Source organism: Erinaceus europaeus, chromosome 2 (assembly GCF_950295315.1).
Source record: "Erinaceus europaeus chromosome 2, mEriEur2.1, whole genome shotgun sequence".
NCBI classification, from domain to species: domain Eukaryota; kingdom Metazoa; phylum Chordata; class Mammalia; order Eulipotyphla; family Erinaceidae; genus Erinaceus; species Erinaceus europaeus.
The window spans coordinates 58,037,949-58,061,228 of record NC_080163.1 but is presented as its reverse complement, the minus strand read 5'-3'; the positions used below and the strand labels follow the sequence as shown (position 1 = coordinate 58,061,228).

Here is a 23,280-nt window from a genome sequence, read left to right as displayed (position 1 = left end):
CAGATGGTGGAAAAAAGGGAGCTGCTGCCCTTATATATTATCCAGACCAGCAATACCCCAAACCTCTCTTTACTGAGCTTCCTGATAATTCCCCTCAGTACAAAGAACTTTATGCTGTTTTCCTTGCATTAAAAGCTGTACCAGAATCCTTCAACCTTTTTTCTGACAGTGTGTATACTGTTAACTTACTTCCATGGCTTGCTCGATCTTATGTAAGAATTGATGACAACCCACTTTCTCCTCTTTTAATTCAAATTGCCTCTATGCTCTGCTCTTGAACCCATCCACTGTATGTTCAGCACCTACGTTCCCACAGCCCTCTTCCTGGTCCCCTGTCCGAAGGGAATGCTGCAGCTGACCGCCTTGCCTCCACAGGAATTCTCCTAGCCTCTGTCTCTAATCCTGCTGACTTTCATTCCCTAACCCATGTTAATCTTAAAGGTCTTCGAGCTCGATTTCCTGATATTCCTCTGCCACAGTTAAAACGTATTCTTGCTACATGTTCCTCCTGTGCAGGTCTAATCAAAACACCTGCTATTCAGACTCTGGGGGTTAATCCTCGAGGTTTAAATGCCAACGCTCTTTGGCAAATTGATGTTACCCACATACCTAACTTTGGCAAACAAAAATATGTGTTCGTCTCAATTGATACCTTCTCTAAGTTTATGTGGGCTACAGCTCAGACTGGAGAAAACTCAAAAAAGCTTATAAGCCATATGCTCTCCTGTTTTGCTGTAATGGGCTTACCTCTTCAACTTAAAACGGATAATGGACCTGCTTTTACCAGCAAACAATTTAAAGATTTTTGTTCCCTCTGGAACATTACTCATACTACAGGCATTCCGTATAATCCACAGGGACAAGGCATTGTTGAGAGGGCCCATCAAACTCTTAAGGCTCAACTAAATAAAGAAAAAGGGGAAATTTACCCCCCTAATATCCAGCTGGCAAAAGCCTTAACTACATTAAATCTCTTTAATATTTACAAAAACTCCGACCAACCTCCTATAATTCTTCATGGGCAAACACCACCCACCCTCCCAGCTATTAAAGTCAAATGGAAAGACCCACTTGATAAAATTTGGAAAGGACCTGACCCCCTGTTGACTATGGGGAGGGGTTTCGCATGTATTTTTCCACAAAATTACTCCAAGCCTGTTTGGGTTCCTGCCCGCCATGTCCGGCAATACCCACATGATGGCGCTGATATCCCTGAAGAACAAGAAACACTGCAAGAAGACTGGCTGCAAGAGGACTGGCTACAGGATGCACCCCAGGATCCATAATACAGCATGGCAGAATCAAAAAAAAAAAAATCTGATTCACAGAACTCCCCCCCCCCCGAATGAATGTCTTATGCTATGACTGGCCAGTTGTGTTTTGTGAGTGAGTGAGTGAGTGAGTGAGTGAAAAAAAAAAAATTGAGTGACCAAAATTTTTGTATGACCCATTGTGCTCAGAGTACTCTGAAAGTTAACTGACTTTATATCAAACAGCTGGACGCAGCCATGGTTTCTGGAGACGTCCAGAAACAGTCCAAAAATTGTTCATTCCCCCTTTTGATTTCTTTTTTAAGTCTTGATACCAATATGAAATGTTTAGTCTTAAACTGTGTGAGTAAAGATGGTTCAACTATGACAGTAGTTCTAAATTCACATTTGAAATGATATATCTTATTTACAAGTTTTTCTCCTCCTGTGTGTTATAAACTATATGTTTAATATGCGTGTTTCAAGTTTGGTAAACATTAACTTAACAGTTAAATTGTAACTTCGAAGTTACATTTTTACGAGAAGAGGTAAAATCAATTCATTTAAGTAACTGAGTGTTTAAGGTAAAACTCTAAATATTCAATGTGACAATTCATCATCTCCTAAGTTAAAATACAGATTCTCTATACAGGACATTTTTGGAGGGCCCCCAAAAATGTCCTGTAAGCTATCTTGTGGAAATTAATCCACAACAAATTTGGCATCAATCTGATATTGTAAATGTACCAAAAAAAAAAAATTGTCACTAAAATGTGTTAACTCTAGTAACCTGAGTTTGCTTAAAAATCCAATGTAAAAATAGTCAAGAATCAATATATGTAACTTAAACTCGGTATGAAAACTTTGCTATATAAAGACTGCTACATGAGGTCACGTAAGATGACCTTTACACAAAATTATAAAGATACCTAAACCAGTTATAATCATTGAGTTATCAATTGTAGTAAACTTCTAATTTGTTACAAAGTTTTTTCATAAGTAATTGACTACAGCTATGACAAGCCTTCGCATAAAGAAGCATCTGCTCATATAGAATCCCCAGAAATCCATCTTGGACCCCTGACCTCTGACATCACCCACAATTACAGCCATCCCCAGAAACCCATGATGTGACCTGACACGATCTGGAGAACCTGATTCACAGACTCCGAAGGACAAGACTTTCCTACTGCCTTTCTCTCAACCATCGGTGTCTGCTCTTCCTGCTTCTGTTTCGCCCATCATGTTTTGGCGGTTCCAGGTCACTCTCTACAGAGAAGAAAAGTTCCGGTGGCCGTCCTCCTCCATCAAGATAGACGTGTGGCATTTATTTTCTGGCCGTTGACATTGGACTGATGCTTCTATAGAACTTGCTGGACACTCCTTTTATACTCCTTTTATACTTCTTGAAGAATGACTGTAGCAGTTCATAGAACTTACCGCCAGCTGACTCGGGATTTTGCAATGCCAGATCACCCCTCTAGCCCCTCGGCTTATCAGGCCCCCACTCCTCCACCCATCAGGCTCACTCTGTCTCTTGCTACTCTTACTTATCCCTCCCTGTCTTGTGCTAGTTATTTTTGAAGACACTTACACACTATCATTCTGCTTTCTTCCCAACAGGTTTCCGTTCACCCCTACACTGCTATTCCCCTGACAGAGATGAAGCCTTTTACAGACATTGACCCAGTTATATATGGCCATTAAGTAAGAGGAAGATGTTGGGGAATTGTGAGGATATGGTTGAGCTTGGAAGGGCTTGAGCCTGAGGGGTGTGTCAGTCCTGTTAGTCTCTCTCTCCACGGAGAGGTTGAGCAAGGAGGGACAGTAGAACCCCAAAAAAGGTGTGCCTCTTATCAGTCTCCCTGCCTCACAAAGTGCCCCGCACTCCTGATACTATGGCAAAAAGTTAAAAAGAAAGGGGGAGATGTTGGGTAGTTGCCATCTCCCCCTGGCTTCTGCTTAATCATATGCCTATATAGGGATTTTACTGATCCAAAGCTTTGGTCTATTTACATAAATCACTTTTACATAAAGCACTCCAGGGCATTGGTGGTTCTATGATAGGATTCTCTCCTGCTCCACCCCCTCCTTGTCACACACTGATCCCTTCTTTATCACACCCTGATTTTCACCAGTCACTTTTCTCTCCATCCTCTCTATGTCACATCCTGTTTCCACCTTACTTGGCAAGTATATATAAAGACAGCATTGTGAGTTTTACTGTACTGTACTTTTGAGTTTAACTTAGCTCGTCTTAGATTGTGCTGTGTCCTGCATCAATAAAGAGATACTGCGTACAACCCAGCCATGAGTTCCTGGTCGTCTGTTACCCACCCATGAAGCCAGCCCGGCGAAAACAACATAACCCGGCGAAAACAACACTTTGCCATGTGCATAACCCAGGTTGGATCCAGGCTCTCTCCACTTCAGTACTGTGCTTTCTTTTTTTTTTCCCCCATTGCTGCCATTGATGTTGGATAGGACAGAGAGAAATCAAAAGAGGAGGGAGACCAAGAGTGGGAAAGAAAGATAGACACCTGCAGACCTGCTTCACTACTTGTGAAATGACCCCCCACACACACAGGTGGGGAGCTGGGGGCTGGAACCAGGATCCTTACTCCAGTCCTTGCACTTTGCGCCATGTGCCTTAACCTGCTGCACCAACCCTCCTGTGCTTTTTCATTCTCTCTTTACTTCGGAAGGAAGGAAGGAAGGAAGGAAGGAAGGAAGGAAGGAAGACGAAGAAATGAACAAATGAAGGAACGAATGAAATTGAATCTATACTCTCCCCAGAGGACACTGAGCAATGTCTAGAGATGGTTTGACTGTCACTATTGGGTCAGTATTGCTGTTAGAATCTAATATATATATATATATATATCCATATATCCATATACTCCATACTGTGCAAGATATCCAACAGAAAAAGAGATATTGATGGTGGAGGCAACGGCACAGCTGCTGTCAGACAAAGTCCAAGCAATCAGGACCGAACTGAAACTATTCATCCTTTTTGTGTAATGGTGGAGGTGGCATCACATCTGGTGCCAGACAGTGTCCAAACAGACTGGAACCTACTGCAGAGCAGGAAGTTCTAGACTAAACCGAAGCTATTTGTTTTTAATACATTGATAATTTGAGGACTTATTGGCTATATTGCAAATACACAAATATTACCTGGGGACAATAGAAAAAGATCCCCAGGTTGTACATAGTGACCACAATTATGGCAGTGAGTGTAACAAGACCAAAAATGGCCTAAGAGCAGAAGCTGCTGTACCCATTGAAAGGCTTTCAGAAAAAGAGTTACTTATCATCACTACAGCTTCTCAATCAGCTAGGCTCAGACCAAAGGCCAAAATTATGGGTGACTTATAGCATTAGTGACAGACTGTGGTCTTCACGTATATATAAGGCTTTATTGTTTATCCTCACCCACAAACCCCCTGCCTCACTTAAAGGCATCTATGATGAATATAGATGATGTGTAGTTAGATAGCTAATGTAAGGACTAATGGGTAAAAGTTAATAAATTTTCACATAGGCAAAAGTTAGTGAACTCTCATATACTCAAAGATTAGCTACAAGAGAGCCCCCATGGTATGTGCTTACTTTACAGCAGATTTCTTTAAGTAGATAGTTTGCTAGATATTAGAAAAGTGTTATTTAGTTAGATCCAAGAATGGGATAAGAAGAAAAGCTATTAGGCTGAGCTCCAGAAAAGATATGCTAACCTACTCAGACAGCCAAAATAAAGGGAATAATGTTTGAAGTTATTTTGGCTATACCAAGACCACACAGGTGGTCAAAACTTAGGGGAGGGCAGTCTGTCTCAAGACCAAAGAAACTCTCAAGGAGAACTTGCCTATAATGATAATAATGTCTATAATGATAATAATGTCTGGAGTTATTTTTATTGTTAATAAAAATAGTCTTGCGTGATGTCATCTGTATCCTTGTGAAAACTGTTTAAATAATAAACCTCTGCAGACAGAGGCCAGAGGTGCCTCTCTCCTGCACTTGAAGCAGCTGACGTGTCTCTCACTTCATTCATCTCGCCAACTGCCCCTTTCCTGAATAACCTGCTGGGGCTGGCTCCTGGCATATCGAGACAAAAATTTCAGTTTTCCTAAGTATGAATAACTCTAAGCTAATGGTAGCTTTGACCTTCTATTTTGCATTTTTGTCTTCTTCATTTCACACCAGTAATCTACTGAGGATACACAGTGATAAACACAATGATAAAGAATGCACCAGTGCTTTTTGGTTTTTCTGTTTTTCTAGTCCCATGTAATACTCACAAGACCAATGTTGCCCAGGATATTGTCACTATACCAATTTTAATAAAGCTTTAAAGAGTGCACAAGGTGAAACAGCAAGGAAAAGTCAGCATTACCATAAAGCCATAAGCACCATGTTAAGCAGTTTCCATTCAATGGCAAAGCAACTTGACTTCAAGTGTTGTCTTGCTTCCCTGGATCCCAGCATGCTCCCCAGTTGACTTGAATTCCCATGTAGGGAGACCTTGCCAAAGCTTATTCTAATAGCTCTCAGACTGATCATCATCTCTCTACTAATTCAAACATCATTTTTTAAATTAATCTGGGAAATGAGCTTCAAACCTTATGTTCTAGGCATTCTCCCTAACTTCAGCTTATAAAATATAGTCAGCCCCCTACTAATCTAATTCAGGATGGATCTACAGTATCATTTCCTTCTGATATTCAGCTACAGTGACAAATGGATAATTTAAAATAAGAATGCAGATGATCATATTAGTTGCCTAACCTGTGGACATCTCTATGTATCTACTATGTAGAGTAGAAGGTTCATGTAAAAATGCCACATCACCAGCTTTTCATCTTTGCTGTCACCTTTCATGCTGTGAGAAATTCTGCAACAGAATCTAAGCACATTTTGTAATTAAAAAGTATTCTTTTCCCCAGCCCTAGAATTCCCTTCTTTTTCACTGTCCAATGTAAGAAATCCTTTTTATCTTCTAATTTCCCCTACTAAATGATACCTTTCTATAAATTTCTTTGGTAAACTAATAATAAATGAGTACAAATTCTGCCATTTGTGGTTCTAGTTACAGTCCAATTTATATGAATATGCCTTTATATAACCAAAGTATGTCATCTATTATCATGTTTCAGGTGTCTATATGTCAAGGATATAGAGCTTTGAGGGTATTGTCATACTTTATTCCCATCAATCCATGGAAGGTCATAAATTACATCATCCATTTGGTCTTAATTCACTTTTCTTCTAAAATAAATCATTTGTGATTACAGAGGTCTTCCTAGAATTGAACATACTTTAGCCATATGTAGAACTTTATGTTTCAAAAAGTTTACAAGCAGTAATTTAGTGCTTAGATCTTTATTTCATCTTCAAGTATTTATATAATTTTAAAGTCTTCAAGATAATGGGATGTGGACTTATATTTATGAAAGAGCATTATGCCCAGAACATCTATTTCCATGTATCTCCATGAAAACAATACTAAAATCTGGGTGGTGACACTCTCAGTGGAGCACATATATTATTGATACAGTGGGCCAGGAACTGTGTTCAAGCACCCAGACCCCCACCTGCAGGGGAAATTTCCACTAGCAGTGAAGCAGTGCTGCAGGTGCCTTTCTATCTCCCACCTTCTTTCAATTTCTGTCTTTATCCAAAAAATAAATAAATATAAACAAGAATTAGAATCAGCTCACTGTTTTCCTAACTTCTGGACAGTTCCCCATATATCACCTGAACAAAGTTCCCCCCAAGTACCCTCTGTAGAAAAGTGTACACTTACCTTTCAGGTCTGTGCTTAGCATTTCATAAATACCCTTGGAGACAATTCTGCAACCATGACTCTAAGTTTCTCTATTTAGAGGTTAATTCTAATATTTTGTAGTTTGTTTATGTTCAATTGGCAATGGCCCTTGAGACTAGAACAATAGAGAGCCACTACTAATGAAGGGTGGCCTTGGGCCAGCCTAAGAGAAAGGACTATTAATACTCAGATGTTTTCACATACTGCCATATCCTTGGAGAAAAAAAAAATGCTATTTATTTTGAGTCCTACTAAATACATTTTACTGTAAGTTTTTATATTTCTTTTTTATATTTCTTTTTTTTTCTTTTTTGCCTCCATGGTTTTTGCTGGGGCTCAGTGCTTGCACCACAAATCCACTGCTTCTAGAGGCCATTTTCCCCCATTTTTGTTGCCCTTGTTGTTATTATTTTTATTGTTGTCATTGCTGCCATTGTTGTTGGATAGTACAGAGAGATATCAAAAGAGGATGAGAATACAGAGAGAGGGAGGGAAAGACAAACACCTGCAGACCTGTTTCACCACTTCTGAAGCGACCCCCCTACAAGTGGGATCAAGGGGCTCGAACCGGGATCCTTACGCCAGTCCTTGGGCTTTGCACCATGTGTACTTAACCTGCTGAGCTACCGCCCAGCCCAAAAGTTTCTATATTCTAACAGAAATGTATCCAAGAGGTGGTTTAGCATTAAGACACACACCTTACTGTGCATGAGTTTTGGGTTTCATTCTCAGCATCATATAGAGTCACCACGAATAGTAAGTAGTATCAAGACAACTCTGTGGATGGTAGAGTAGTGTACTGTTGTCTCTATTGCACTTCCTCTCTCCCGTTCTCTCTCTCTCTCTCTCTCTATATATATATATATATATAGAGAGAGAGAGAGAGAGAGAGAAAGAGAGACAGAGAGACAGAGAGAAAGACTGAAATTGGGTAAGGGAGACATCAAAAACTATAGCAACAACAAATTCTGGGGAGGTTCTAGAGGTTAAAAAAAACTTTTACACTGATGGTAGGAGTGTACATTGGTCCTTACCCTGTGGAAAGCAGTCTGGAGAACTCAGAGAAGGCTATAATGAATCTGCCCTATTACCTAAATTTTCTATATGTTTGAAGATTGGTTGGCTTATTAATGAGAGAGCAGGAGAGAGGATCAGAGCACCATTCTGGTACACACAATGCCAAGGATAATTCTGGCCTTCTTGCTAAAAGTTCAAATCATTATCTACTACATCACCTCCCAGACTGCACCAGAACTGAAATTTCTCCTCTTCCTCTTCCTCCTTACCCCCTCAACCTCCTCCTTCACCTCCTTCTTCTTTCTTTTCCTTCTCTTCATCCTCCTCATCTTCTTTCTCTTCCTCTTCCTTTTATCTTTTTCTTTTCTTCCTCTTTCTCCATCTTTCTTTTTTCAAGATTTTATTTATTTATTAGTGAAAAAGATATGAAGAAAGAGAAAGAATCAGGCATCATTCTGGTACATGTGCTGTCAGGGATCTAACTCAGAAGCTTGATAGTCCAATGCTTTTTATCCACTTCCCCACCGCCTGGACATCTTTTTTTTGTGGTTTTTTTTGTTTTTGTTTTTGTTTATTTTTAAGCAGAGCACTGCTTAGTTCACGATGGTGCTGAGGATTGAACCTAGGAGCTCAGAAATTGAGACATGAAAGTTATTTGCATAATGTGTCCCCAGCCCCAGAACTCAAATTTCTTTTTTTTATTTATTTAAGAAAGGAGACATTAACAAAATTATAGGATGTGGGGGTACAACTCCACACAATTCCCACCACTCAATCTCCATATCCCATCACCTCCCCAATAGCTTTCCCATTCTCTATCCCTCTGGGAGCATGGACCCAGGGTCATTGTGGGTTGTAGTAGGTGGGAGGTCTGGCTTCTGTAATTGCTACCCCGCTGAACATGGACATTGAGGGTAGATCCATACTCCCAGTCTGCATCTCTCTCTTGCTAGTAGGGTGGTTCTCTGGGGAAGCAGAGCTCCAGGACACATTGATGGGGCCTTCAGTCCAGGGAAGCCTGGCCGGCATCCTGATGGCATCTGGCACCTCGTGGCTGAAAAGAGAGTTAACATACAAAGCCAAACAAATTGTTGATCAGTCGTGGACCCAAAGGTTAGAATGGTGGAGAAGAAGTGTTGGGGGGGGGGGGTACTCACTGCAAACTCTAGTGTACTACTGTGTATATTTGCCCTAGTTTATGGATATGTGTGACCATATGCTATAACTCCTGGAACCTAGTCTATATCTAGGTTTTGGGACTTTGTTAGAAAGTGAACCACCTTGGATAGAATTAGAGAATACTATGAAAGGAAAGGTCTCACCTGAGTGATGAAGCTGAAGAATTGTGTTTCCACACCTGAAGTCTCTGGACACAATCTGAAGTGAAGCATGCTGGGGTGGCACTCGTTGCATTGATTAGGTTGCAATCAGTGGAAGCAATATAATTTGGTAAGAATTGGGAGAAGTATGCTCATGGATTGGAAGAATAAATATCATCAAAATGAATATTCTCCCCAGAGCCATATACAAATTTAATGCAATACCCATCAAAGTTCCACCAAGCTGCTTTAAGAGAATAGAACAAAAACTACAATCATTTATCTGGAACCTGAAAACACCGAAAATTGCCAAAACCATCTTGAGGAAAAGAAACAAATGGAGGCATCATACTCCCAGACCTCAAACTTTATTATAAGCCATCATAATCAAAACAGTATGGTACTGGAACAAAAAAAGGCACACAGACCAGTGGAACAGAATTGAAAGCCCAGAAATAAATCCCCACACCTATGGACATCTAATCTTTGATAAGGGGGTCCAAAGCATTAAATGGAAGAAGGAGGCTCTCTTCAATAAATGGTGCTGGGAAAACTGGGTTGTGCCATGCAGAAGAATGAAACTGAACCACTTTATCTCACCAGAAACAAAAATCAACTTCAAATGGATCAAAGACCTGGATGTTAGGCCAGAAACAATCAAATACTTAGCGGAAAACATTGGTAAAACACTTTCCCACCTACACCTCAAGGACATCTTTGATGAAATAAACCCAATTGCAAGAAAGACTAAAGCAGAAACAAACCAATGGGACTACATCAAATTGAAAAGCTTCTGCACATCCAAAGAAACTACCACACAAACAAAGAGACCCCTCACAGAATGGGAGAAGACCTTCATATGCCATACATTAGACAAGAGGTTAATCACCAAAATATACAAAGAGCTCAGCAAATTTAGCAGCAAAAAAACAAATGACCACATCCAAAAATGGGCAGAGGATATGAACAGAAGATTCACTCCAGAGAAGATCCAAAAGGCTAACAAACATATGAAAAACTGCTCCAGGTCGCTGATTGTCAGAGAAATGCAAATAAAGACAACATTGAGATACCACCTCACTCCTGTAAGAATGGCATACATCAAAAAGGACAGCAGCAACAAATGCTGGAGAGGCTATGGGGACAGAGGAACCCTTTTGCACTGCTGCTGGGAATGTAAATTGGTCCAGCCTCTGTGGAGAGCATTCTGGAAAACTCTCACAAGGCTAGACATGGACCTTCCATATAATCCAGTAATTCCTCTCCTGGGGTTATACCCCAAGGACTACATAACACCCAACCAAAAAGAGGTGTGTTCTCCTGTGTTCATAGCAGCACAATTCATAATAGCTAAAACCTGGAAGCAACCCAGGTGCCCAACAACAGATGAGTGGCTGAGAAAGCTGTGGTATATATACACAATGGAATACTATGAAGCTATCAAGAATAATGAACCCACCTTCTCTGACCCATCTTGGACAGAGCTAGAAGGAATTATGTCAAGTAAGCTAAGTCAGAAAGATAAAGATGAGTATGGGATGATCCCACTCATCAACAGAAGTTGAGTAAGAAGATCTGAAAGGGAAACTAAAAGCAGGATCTGACTAAATTGAAAGTAGGCCACCAAAGTAAAAACCCTATGGTGAGGGGTAGACATGCAGCTTCCTGGGCTGGTGGGGGCTGGGGGTAGGTGGGTGGGATGGGACAAGGTCTTTTGGTGGTGGGAATGGTGTTTATGTACACTCCTAGTAAAGTGTAGTCATATAAATCACTAATTAATATGAGAGGGAGAAAATTGAGTGTATGTCTAACAAAGGAACTTTTCAAAGTTAACCCAATTACCAAATAATGTTATGATAACAGTAACTATCCATTGTCTTCTCAAACCCTAAGACAGCAGGAACCTCACAGCTTCACTATAGAGCCAAAATTCCCCCAGTCCTGGGACCCTAGGGTAAGGCCCACTATCCCGTATGCTTCTACAATTTTTTAAAATTTATTTTTTATTTAAGAAAGGATAATTAACAAAACCATAGGGTAGGAGGGCTACAACTCCACACAGTTCCCACCACCCAATCTACATATCCCACCCCCTCCCCTGATAGCTTTCCCATTCTCTATCCCTCTGGGAGCATGGACCCAGGGTCATTGTGGGTTGCAGAAGGTGGAAGGTCTGGCTTCTGTAATTGCTTCCCCTCTGAACATGGATGTTGACTAGTCAATCCATACTCCCAGTCTGCTTCTCTCTTTCCCTAGTAGGGTGGATCTCTGAGTAAGTGGAGCTCCAGGACACATTGGTGGGGTCTTCAGTCCAGGGAAGCCTGGCCGCATCCTGATGGCATCTGGAACCTGGTGACCGAAACGAGAGTTAACATACAAAGCCAAACAAATTGTTGAACAGTCATGGACCGAAAGGTTGGAATAGTGGAGAGGAAGTGTTGGGGGGTACTCACTGCAAACTCTAGTGAACTTCTACTTTCAGGTATATATTTTGCACTAGTTTATGGATACGTGTGAACATATGCTGTCTCTCACAGAACCTGGTCTATATCTAGGTTTTGGGACTTTGTTAGGAAGTGAACCACCTGGGATAGAATTAGAGAATACTATGAAAGGAAAGGTCTCACCTGAGTAATGAAGCTGAATGGTTGTCATTCCACATGTGAAGTCTCTGGACACAGTCTGAGCTAAAGCATGTTGAGGTGGCACTCGTTGCGTTGATTAGGTTGCGATCGGCAGATGCAATATTATTTGATATGGATTGGGAGATGCATGCCGGAAAGTGGGCCCTATCCTAAGGTTCCAGGATTGGGGGAAATATAGGCTCTGTAGTGGAGATGTGAGATTCCTGCTGTCTTAGGGTTCAAAAAGACAATGGATAGTTAATGTTATCATCTCATTATTTGGTAATTGGGTTAACTTTGAAAAGTCCTTTTGTTAGGGTTTGCTGTATAGTACCCAGTATCTTGTATATAGCTGTGCCATTAGCTGCTTCTGATCTACTTGGTCTAGGCTTTTGAGAGAGTCTGCATATCAAATACACAGCCTATATATTAAAAAGACTCAGTCTGTGTTTTAAAAACTTTGAGACATACAATTAATTTTCCCCTTCTCATATTAATTAACTAGTAATTTATATGACTACACTTTACTAGGAGTGTACATAAACACCATTCCCACCACCAAAAGACCTTGTCCCATCCCACCCACCTACCCCCAGCCCCCACCAGCCCAGGAAGCTGCATGTCTACCCCTCACCATAGGGTTTTTACTTTGGTGGCCTACTTTCAATTTAGTCAGATCCTGCTTTTAGTTTCCCTTTCAGATCTTCTTACTCATCTTCTGTTGATGAGTGGGATCATCCCATACTCATCTTTATCTTTCTGACTTAGCTTACTTAACATAATTCCTTCTAGCTCTGTCCAAGATGGGTCAGAGAAGGTGGGTTCATTATTCTTGATAGCTTCATAGTATTCCATTGTGTATATATACCACAGCTTTCTCAGCCACTCATCTGTTGTTGGGCACCTGGGTTGCTTCCAGGTTTTAGCTATTATGAATTGTGCTGCTATGAACACAGGAGAACACACCTCTTTTTGGTTAGGTGTTATGTAGTCCTTGGGGTATAACCCCAGGAGAGGAATTACTGGATTATATGGAAGGTCCATGTCTAGCCTTGTGAGAGTTTTCCAGAATGCTCTCCACAGAGGCTGGACCAATTTACATTCCCAGCAGCAGTGCAAAAGGGTTCCTCTGTCCCCATAGCCTCTCCAGCATTTGTTGCTGCTGTCCTTTTTGATGTATGCCATTCTTACAGGAGTGAGGTGGTATCTCAATGTTGTCTTTATTTGCATTTCTCTGACAATCAGCGACCTGGAGCAGTTTTTCATATGTTTGTTAGCCTTTTGGATCTCCTCTGGAGTGAATCTTCTGTTCATATCCTCTGCCCATTTTTGGATGTGGTCATTTGTTTTTTTGCTGCTAAATTTGCTGAGCTCTTTGTATATTTTGGTGATTAACCTCTTGTCTAATGTATGGCATGTGAAGGTCTTCTCCCATTCTGTGAGGGGTCTCTTTGTTTGTGTGGTAGTTTCTTTGGATGTGCAGAAGCTTTTCAATTTGATGTAGTCCCATTGGTTTGTTTCTGCTTTAGTCTTTCTTGCAATTGGGTTTATTTCATCAAAGATGTCCTTGAGGTGTAGGTGGGAAAGTGTTTTACCAATGTTTTCCGCTAAGTATTTGATTGTTTCTGGCCTAACATCCAGGTCTTTGATCCATTTGAAGTTGATTTTTGTTTCTGGTGAGATAAAGTGGTTCAGTTTCATTCTTCTGCATGGTACAACCCAGTTTTCCCAGCACCATTTATTGAAGGGAGCCTCCTTCTTCCATTTAATACTTTGGGCCCCTTATCAAAGATGTCCATAGGTGTGGGGATTTATTTCTGGGCTTTCAATTCTGTTCCACTGGTCTGTGTGCCTATTTTTGTTCTAATACCATGCTGTTTTGATTATGATGGCTTTATAATAAAGTTTGAGGTCTGGGAGTATGATGCCTCCATTTCTGTTTCTTTTCCTCAAGATGGTTTTGGCAATTTTCGGTGTTTTCAGGTTCCAAATAAATTACTGTAGTTTTTGTTCTATTCTCTTAAAGAAGTTTGGTGGAACTTTGATGGGTATCGCATTAAATTTGTATATGGCTCTGGGGAGAATATTCATTTTGATGAAATTTATTCTTCTGATCCATGAGAAAGGGCACACATAGAGATACTCAGATTGTTCTTAACTCAAGTTCTGAATTTCTCTATGTGTGCCCTTTCTGTATTGGCTTATTCTTGGGACTCTTACCATGATTTGGGTTTCCTTGGAAATCTAACACAGTAACTAGGGGTTTCTTGAAACTCTAACTCAAGACTTAGAATTTTAAACCAGGACCAATCAGACCAGGATTTTAACCCTAAGTGATCTCTCTCAGGTAGTACCTGAATCCATAAACCTTATGACAGCAGCAGACAGACTTAAAGAGAATTTTTTAAATGAAGTCTATGAAGACAGGCAAGCTGAAGCACAACACATAGTAGAGTCTCTTGTCATATAAATATCTCATTTGAGCAAACTAATCTGTGAAAGAATGAAAAATGCTTCAAATTCAACAGTTAATCTCACAAGAGAGTAGCCAGGATGAACAAACTACTAAACAAAGTGGCCACGTAATTAGAAGGCTGGAAACATCTCCCACCCTGAGGAACTGTGCCTGAAGCAGTAGACCAGCTAGCCCCAGATTATAACCAAAAAAGAAAGGGAAGGAAGGAAGGAAGGAAGGAAGGAAGGAAGGAAGGAAGGAAGGAAGGAAAGAAGGGAGGAAAGAAAGAAAAAATAAAGGAATAGAGCTACCTGACATGGCTCTAGAAGAACAAAGTTAGACAAAGTACAAATTCTAAAATTCTCAGTTCTCCCATAAATTAATGTTCTGTGAAATTATGAACCAGGGAGAGAAATGTGTCCATGACTCCTACAAAATTGCAGATCAGAATACAATTAAAGTCTTCTTTCTTGAAAAAATAATTGTAACATTGCTTGAATTTGTTATGCACTATGAAGAATTTGACCTTATTTGACCCACATTTGACCTCATTTATATAGATGGAAAATTGAGAAATTCTACTTTGCCAATTTCTTAAAAAACAAGTTTTAGAATAAACAGGAGATAACAGGTCATCATGTCCTCTCCCTTTTTCTGTGTATTTTGCTAGTAATTGTAACAGTTTATAGCTGTGTTGTTTGCCCTGAGGGCAAAAAAACAGGAGGAATAAAGGGGATGTGTTTCTGCTGTATCTTTTTTCTCTGCAAATTCAAATTTAACATATTTACTGCTTTTGAAACTGCTTGCTTTAGGAGTTATTAATTCTGCCTAACCTTGCCCATCAAGGGCCATATCAGGTAGCCCTATCTTTTTTTTTGAGGGGGGGAAATCTTAAAATAATTTTAATTACTTTTGATGTACCTTAGCTTACAAGACTTTAGCTGTTTGAGAAGCAGCTTCTCACCTCTTTAAAATATGTTACATACCTTACCAACCATCAGATCACCAATTACCCCTCCACAAAAGTCCACTGGACCTTCTCCATATTTGTAACTCACACCATGAGAACCTCATTTACCTGAGGACTGCATTCTGCAGTCCAGTCTATTGCAGGTTTGAAAATCAGAGCCAACAGATGGGGTCAACAAGGGACATTGCTATTTAATGTTAATAGGCCACAGAAAGAGCTCTGAAGAATTCTGTGCCCCAAAGAGATGGTACTAGCTTATGTAGAGTGTGCCCGCTGAGAGCAGAAGGTGTCATTACAGAAATAGAAGCTGTGAGATTAAGGGGGTGGGACTTGTACCCATTGCTCAGAGTCTGGTTGTCTTAGTTACCATTATAGTTACTTTTATCTTTTCCTGCATAGCTGTGTCTGGGAAAGTTTAACCTCCAACTTAGCTTCAGCATAAGATACAACATGGGGGGAGAGGGAGAGCTGTATCTTTCCCAAGGTCTTCTGTTATCTGCGGATTCTCTTCTTACAGTTTGGTTAGTTAACTCTTTCTTTGCCTTGGCATTCTCTTTTTCACCTCAAGTCCAAAAACTTGTGTTCATTTGTCTTTGTTTCTTTTCTTGGCTTGTTTATTTACCTCATATGAGAAAAAGTAATCAGTATTTTCCTTTCATGCAAGTGCCTTTAGTGTTCCTGGTAGAACTGATTTACTATTAGCAAATTAACTATGTCTAAAAACAGCTAGATGCTGAGTTAAACAAGAAGGCTAATACTGAGTTCTGGATGGTGACACATCCAGTTGAGCACACACATTCCCATGGCAAGGAACTGAGTTCAAAACCCCCTGTTTCCTCCCTACACGGGGTAAAGGTGCCCCAGAGAAAACCCTACTGGCACCCCACTGGCACCAAGTTGCAAATGCTATCATGATTCCATCCTAACTTCCCTGGGCAGAAAAACTCATCAGTGTGTCCAGGAATTTCACCTCTCCAGAGCCCTACCCCACTTGGAAATATAGAAATAGGCTGGGGATCTGGGTCAATCTGCCAATGCTCATGTCCAGCAGAGAAACAACTACAGAAGCCAGAACTCCCATGTCCCACACCCCCCAAAAGAATTTTCCATACTCCCAGTGGGTGAGAAAAGGGGAAGAAGACCAGAGGGCTCTGAACTCCAACTCCATCAGGACCTGAAGAAAGAAGAGAAAGAGGGGAGGGACATTTGGTTATAGTAATTGGTATATGTGTGACTTGAAAAGGAGGAGAAGATGGGATCATGGAAAACAAATGGGCAAATATATATATATATATAGTTATTGTTATAGAAACAGCAGTTAATCCTACCTACAACCTTAGGAAAACTGCTATAGCTTCCTATGAAGTGAATGGGGATACAGAACTCTTGTTGGAATGGTGCGAAGTTATACCCCTATTATCTTGCCATTTTATCAATATTAAATCACTAAAAGAGAGAGAGAGAAAATTATGATGGCAAAAGGGGGGTATAGGGTTATAGCATAAGTTTTATAGCTTCTATTTCCTACTTCCTAAATGTTGAAAAGTTGTAGGCACAAAATTATAATGGGTTTGGAGTGCCCAGATTTCTGCAGCCTGCTCCCTGGCCAGCAGATTACAATTCTCTATCTTGTGGGCCTATTCCCAGGAGTAACTTGTTGTGACACAGAGTGGATTTTTCATTTGGCGAGGGTATTCTGGATGCTGAGCTTCTGTCCTTTGTTACAATAACTTGATTGAGATTCAGTCCCTTTCTATGTAGGGTTGTCCATGTGCTGGGAATACTGTGAGAAACAAGTTGAGCGTGGTGAGGTTTTTCCCATTGAAAAATGGGGAACTGAGGAAACAAATCTTCCTGTCAGACTCTCTCTCTCACTGAGGTCCAGCTTGGGAGAGGTATGGACATCAGTTCTCTGCCTCCCTGTTAGCTTACTCCCTGTCTCCAGAGACCTTGCATTTTTCTGCCCCCAGGAGCTCAGCATTGCTTAAAACATTAAGCCAGCTCTGCATTCCTTGATACAATGGCCTGCTCTCTTATTATCTACATACAATGTTCTGCTTTGTCTAACAAATGACTTAAGGTCTCCTCCCTATTCTGCTCATTTGATATATTCTTTTTCTACCATCAAGACCCTCCCTGCCTGCAGGGTATTATTAATCCTACCAGTTAAACCCCTCACAACAGTTGCTAAGGAAGTTCCTACCTTTCCCAGTCCCCTTTTACCTTTCTCCAGCCCTTTCCTAACCATGTATTGTCAAGCCACTTCTGTTTTCAACTTGCCATTTCTGGTTTCCAGCATCAAAGAACAGGGGAGCTTGGACCTGGGATCCTTACACCAGCCTTTGTGCTTTTGCGCCATGTGCACTTAACCCACTGTGCAACCACACGACTCTGGGATGCTCGGGTGAATAAAGATTTGAAACACCTCACCACCACCAGCCCGGTTCCTGGGTCATCTCTATCGCGTCCTGGCATCCATGGATTGTTGTGGCTTTGTTGTTGTAGGGATGAAGGAAAACATCTTTCTTTTTGGAGGGTTACAAGTGAGCTAATAGCATTGCTGAAGCTTAAAATCCACAAAAGTTGGGAAGTATGAGTAATTCCACTTGTGTTTGCTAGCCACTGTCTTTTAACACACATGTTTCATATAGTATAAAATGTATCAACTGAGTGAATTATTATGTTTAGTGAAATGTGGTCTTATAGGTATTTTTTTTTATTCAGGTTTTTCCTTTGTAGAGAGAGATGTATGATGTTTCACATCCAAGTGATGGTTTAACTATGTGTAAAGATGTGAATAATATGAAGAAGATTGGCCTATAGACAGATTTATGAGATATGGACAGTCACAAACACTTGCTGAACAAGTGTCCACTACTCAGTGTCACAGAAAACAAATGTCACACTAGGGTTGTGTGTGCAATGAATTTATGCTTTATTGTGTAATCTGAGAACAAAGTTCATTTAACTCAAATCAGACTTCCTACTTGCCATTTTATACCTGTGGAAATGAATTGTATTGAGAAATCTAGGACCCAGATCTTTACAATTCCACTGACTTTTCCTGCAAAATGACCATAGTTCCCATATTAATTCTTCCAGCTGTACCACACCCCTTCTCTTCAGAACCAAAATTGTTAATGATTAGTTAACAGTAGTTAATACTAACTACTCTCCACTGTAATAAGGAGTACAGGGGGCTGGGTGGTTTTGGACCCAATAGAGTGCATACATTGTAATAAGAAATACAGTCACAAGGGAAGGGTTCAGATTACAGTTCCCGAGATTATGCCCTTATTACCAGATTCACATACCTTTGCTAAGATTAAATTTAGTTAAAACATTAATCTCTGGCTACTATCTCCCTCCAGTATGAATCTAGCCCTGTGAGAGCTCAATTTCACTTTCCTTAAATTTTCATACTATCATTGTGAAAATGTTTGTTACCAGCTATTGAATAAATTTCCTCATATAGTTGCATTAAAAACTGGTATCTTGTCCCTGGCACATATAACTACTAAGGAAGTCTAGCTATTGTGTACATAATTTTGTTTAATGCAAAGTTTTGTGAATTGATAACACTATCATTCAACCAAAATAATTTTTTTCAACTTCAGTGTCATTTATTGGAAAATGTTGATTTACAGGATTGTTGTTGTCATGAGACAACATTTCCCCCATATAGGTGCCAGTGCATCTCACCCTCCATCAGATATCATCCTGTTCCCCATACAGACAGAAATTTCTGCCTCCCTTTGGGGATACTCCCTTCCCTGATCTGAGTCCCAAGACCTGCTGTAACAGATCACAGTTCCTTGAAGTTTAGCTTATTTTTTGTTGTTGTTTGTTTGATTGTCTGCTTTATTTTTATTTTGTTGCCTCCAGGGTTACTGCTGGGGCTCGGTGCCTGCACTATGAATCCACTGCTTTTTTCCCCCCTTTTGTTATCCTTATTGTTTATTGTTGTTATCGCTGTTATTGTTGTTGGATAGAACAGAGAGAAATGGTGAGAAGATGGAAAGACAGAAAGGGGGAGAGAAAGATATACACCTGAAGACCTGCTTCACCACTTGTGAAGTGACCCCCCCCAGCAGGTGGGGAGCCGGGGACTCGAACCAGGATCTTTACATTAGACTGGTCCTTGCGCTTTGCGCCATGTGCACTTAAGCCGCTGCACTACCGCCCACCCCCCTATTTTGGCTTTGTTTTCACCAGAGCACTGTTCAAGCTTATAGTGGTATAGAGAACTGAACTTGGGACTTCAGAGACTCCAGTATGAAAGTCTGTTTGTATAATCACTATGCTAGCCCTCCACTTTGGTTTGTTTCTTAGATTCCATTTATAAGTGAAATCATCCTATATTTTTCCTTCTCCTCAATTATAAAGTTCATTTTTATATACTTATTTTATTATTTGTTTACTTATTTTAATGAGAGAGATAGAGTGAAAGAGAAGGGCAGGAGGACCCCCCCCCAGCAGGTGGGGAGCCGGGGGCTTGAACGTTATGCCGGTAACGAGAACAGAACATTGATCAATTCTGGCTTATGATGGTAGAAATGGGCCACAGGTGGAGTTGAGAGTGTTTTGTAGCCACCTATCATGGGGAGATGAGAAATTGTACTCTGTCAGCAACTATACTTTAAACCATTATCTCCCCAACAAAATTATTTGAGAAAAAAAAATCTTAAAATTCTTAAAATCTTAAAATTCCTATTTATCAAAATGATTTGAGAAAAAATAATCTTAAAATTCCTATTTATTTTAAAATCTCTTATTTGACCTGCTATTATAAAAGTTTTTATCATGGACTTGAAAGTCACAGGAAAAATACAGAGTTAGTTAGAGGCATGAAAGTTAAGTCTTTTTTTTTTTTATTCTCTTTTGTTGCCCTTGTTGTTTTATTGTTGTAGTTATTATTGTTGTTGTCGTTGTTGGATAGGACAGAGAGAAATGGAGAGAGGAGGGGAAGACAGAGAGGAGGAGAGAAAGATAGACACCTGCAGACCTGCTTCACCGCTTGTGAAGCGACTCCCCTGCAGGTGGGGAGCCGGGGTTCAAACCGGGATCCTTATGCCGATCCTTGTGCTTTGCGCCACCTGCGCTTAACCCGCTGCACTACAGCCGGACTCCCGAAAGTTAAGTCTTTTAACCTGAGTTGTTAACCAGTCTGCAGTCTTAAAAATCACTGAGCCTAGTTAACGTAAATTTCAGATAGTGCATCTCTAGTATGTAGGTCACAGAAAAAATATAGTGTATTCCACACTTATGTATTGTTTTCCTTAAATACCCTGACTTTTCAAGATCACTCCATCTAAAGATCCAAAAATGATACTAAACTAAGACAGATATCTGATAAGTGCTGTGTTTTGCGTAAAAATTTCAAATAGTTATTGTACCAAGTAGTAGTTGCTTTTCAATTCACTCTATCCATTTAGCAAGGAAGAGAGAAATCAGTATCAATGTTACTATTACCAAGTTACCCAAGACTCTGATTCACTTTAAATGATATCAAGACTGAGATTCTACTATCACTAGAAGATGATCAATGGTTATTTTCTACACTAGCAGACATAAAAATTTAAGAAGTATCTTCTGATTTATAAATAGGTTCCCCCCCCCTTGCCAAATGTGAGTTTCCAGTGTCAAAATGCAATTGCAGATGATACAAGATGAAGCTTATGATGATGTTATGGCAAGTCTTCCTTCTCTCTTCTTTGTTTTCTAATATTCCTGTAAGAGTCCAGAGTTTGTGTTTCTGATTATTGCCTGGTGAGTTAATGTGACTTCTCCTTCAATCAGTATTATAATTTCAGAATTTATTATTTCAAATTGCATTCTCAAGATAATAAGCAAGGCATGGCTATTTTCTGAGTTATCTCCATATATATTTGATAGTAGCTTTTATTTCTGTTAAATAGATTGGTTACAGCATTATATTCTTTATATAGAATATATGACTGCTATCATATAAATCAAAAATTAATCAGATATTTTAAAAATATTTACCCAAACACACTTAACCTTTTGTACTCACATTTTAAAATATAATGAACACCTCCATAAGATTTTTCTCAGAGCTCCCATCACATCCTTATTTCTAAGACTATAGATCATAGGGTTGAGCATAGGTGTCAGAATAGTGTAGAAAACTGATACAACTTTATCTTGTCCTGGAGTATGGGAAGAGATTGGCCGCATATACATAAAGATGATGGCACCATAATACAAGCTGACCACTATCAAATGAGATGAACAAGTGGAGAATGCTTTCTTCCTGCCCTCATGGGAAGCCATTTGGATGATAGTAACTAGGATGAGTGTGTAAGAGACAAGAATTATTGAGAATGGAATAAGAAGAAGAATGGTAGTGCTGATCAACACCCCAGTCTCATAGGTCAAGGTGTCCTCACAGGAAAGACGCAAAACACCAGGAAGTTCACAGTAGAAATGATGGATTTCTCTGGGCCCACAGAAAGGGAATCTCATGGTGTAAACAGTATGTATCAAAGCATTGAAAGCACCACTGGTCCATGAGCTAATAGCCATCTGCCTGCAGAGAGGCCAGTTCATGATGAGTGGGTAGTGTAGAGGTTTGCATATTGCAATATATCTGTCATAAGACATGAGGCCTAAAAGTATGCATTCAGCTCCACCTAGGGCCAACCCCAGGAAGATCTGAGTACCACAGCCAGAAATGGAGATGACTGTCATATGCAGAAGGTAGTCAGTCATCATCTTGGGGACAATAGCAAGTGTGAAAAAGATGTCAATGAGAGAAAGTTGCCAGAGAAAAAAATACATAGGAGTGTGAAGATGAGGGTCTACTAAGATCAGCAAAATTAAAAGACTGTTTCCAATAAGTGTGAAGATGAACATCACAGTGATAAGTGCAAAAACACAAAAGTGAGTTGGAGTATATTGCAGCAAACCCAGAAGAATGAATTCAGTGATTGTGTAGTTCTCAAAATGTGTCACCATTGTAATTTCCATAGAGTTAATGGAAAAGTATATAATACAGAAAATATTTCACTATTAATAATGAACTACACAGAAGTTATTCTATTAAAAAAAAAACATTGTTCATGTTACCTAGGCAATTTTGAAAGAAATGATGAATCAAGTATACCTGAATAGATCAACTGGTATTTGTTTTGCTTAAATTAGTGCTACATGATGTTAGATGGTTATTTTTCACTTTTTGAATGTATTTTGGAAATAGGTTCTTTCAGTTCAATATTACTAGTGGTTCACCAGCACTTTTGGTGAGATCTCTCCAACTAATCAGATTGACTTCCTTTGGTTCACTTTTAGAAGTTCCCCTTGGTGTCAGAACTCTGATCACTGAAACAAAGGAAAATTCATAATCAATTCTGTTAACAATGAGATTCACTGTGATAGAGAAAAGACACTATAGCTTGAAGTGCACAGTGACTTCTGTGGTGGTTTGTAAAATCTAATTCTCAATGTATTTGGACTTTTTCGGTTATCTTTATTACTTTGGATACTTAGATTTTTTTTACACTTCTTTCCTGTTGTTAATCCCTTAATTATCATTAAATGTCATTTTGTTTCTATAGCCAATGTAAAAGTTTTAAAACTGAATTGTTGCAGTATTTCTATTTTTCATTCAAAGAATTTTGACAGTTGCATTTTTGTGCAGAGAATAAGTAATGGAGTCAAATTTACCAGCTAAGTTTTTTTCCCCTGTATTTAATAGTCCTGTGTCCTGAGATAAGGTTTAACTTAAAAATGCCTTACTTTCATCACTTTTAAGAGTGAGATTAAAATGTATCTGGGGTCCTGGTGTATCATTGT

General features: G+C 39.7%; 1 protein-coding gene across 1 annotated transcript; it reads right to left on the bottom strand.

The window, feature by feature from the left end:
* Positions 1-21,495: 21,495 nt before the first annotated feature.
* On the bottom strand, positions 21,496-22,443 carry LOC103107635 (olfactory receptor 2T27-like). The gene has a single exon (XM_007516445.1). The coding sequence runs from the start codon at positions 22,441-22,443 to the stop codon at positions 21,496-21,498; it is 948 nt and encodes a 315-aa protein (XP_007516507.1).
* Between the last annotated feature and the right edge of the window lie 837 nt (positions 22,444-23,280).

Bases quoted from the DNA above. Each gene is read 5' to 3' on its own strand.
- LOC103107635 (XM_007516445.1), bottom strand. From the start codon at position 22,443: ATGGTGACACATTTTGAGAACTACACAATCACTGAATTCATTCTTCTG.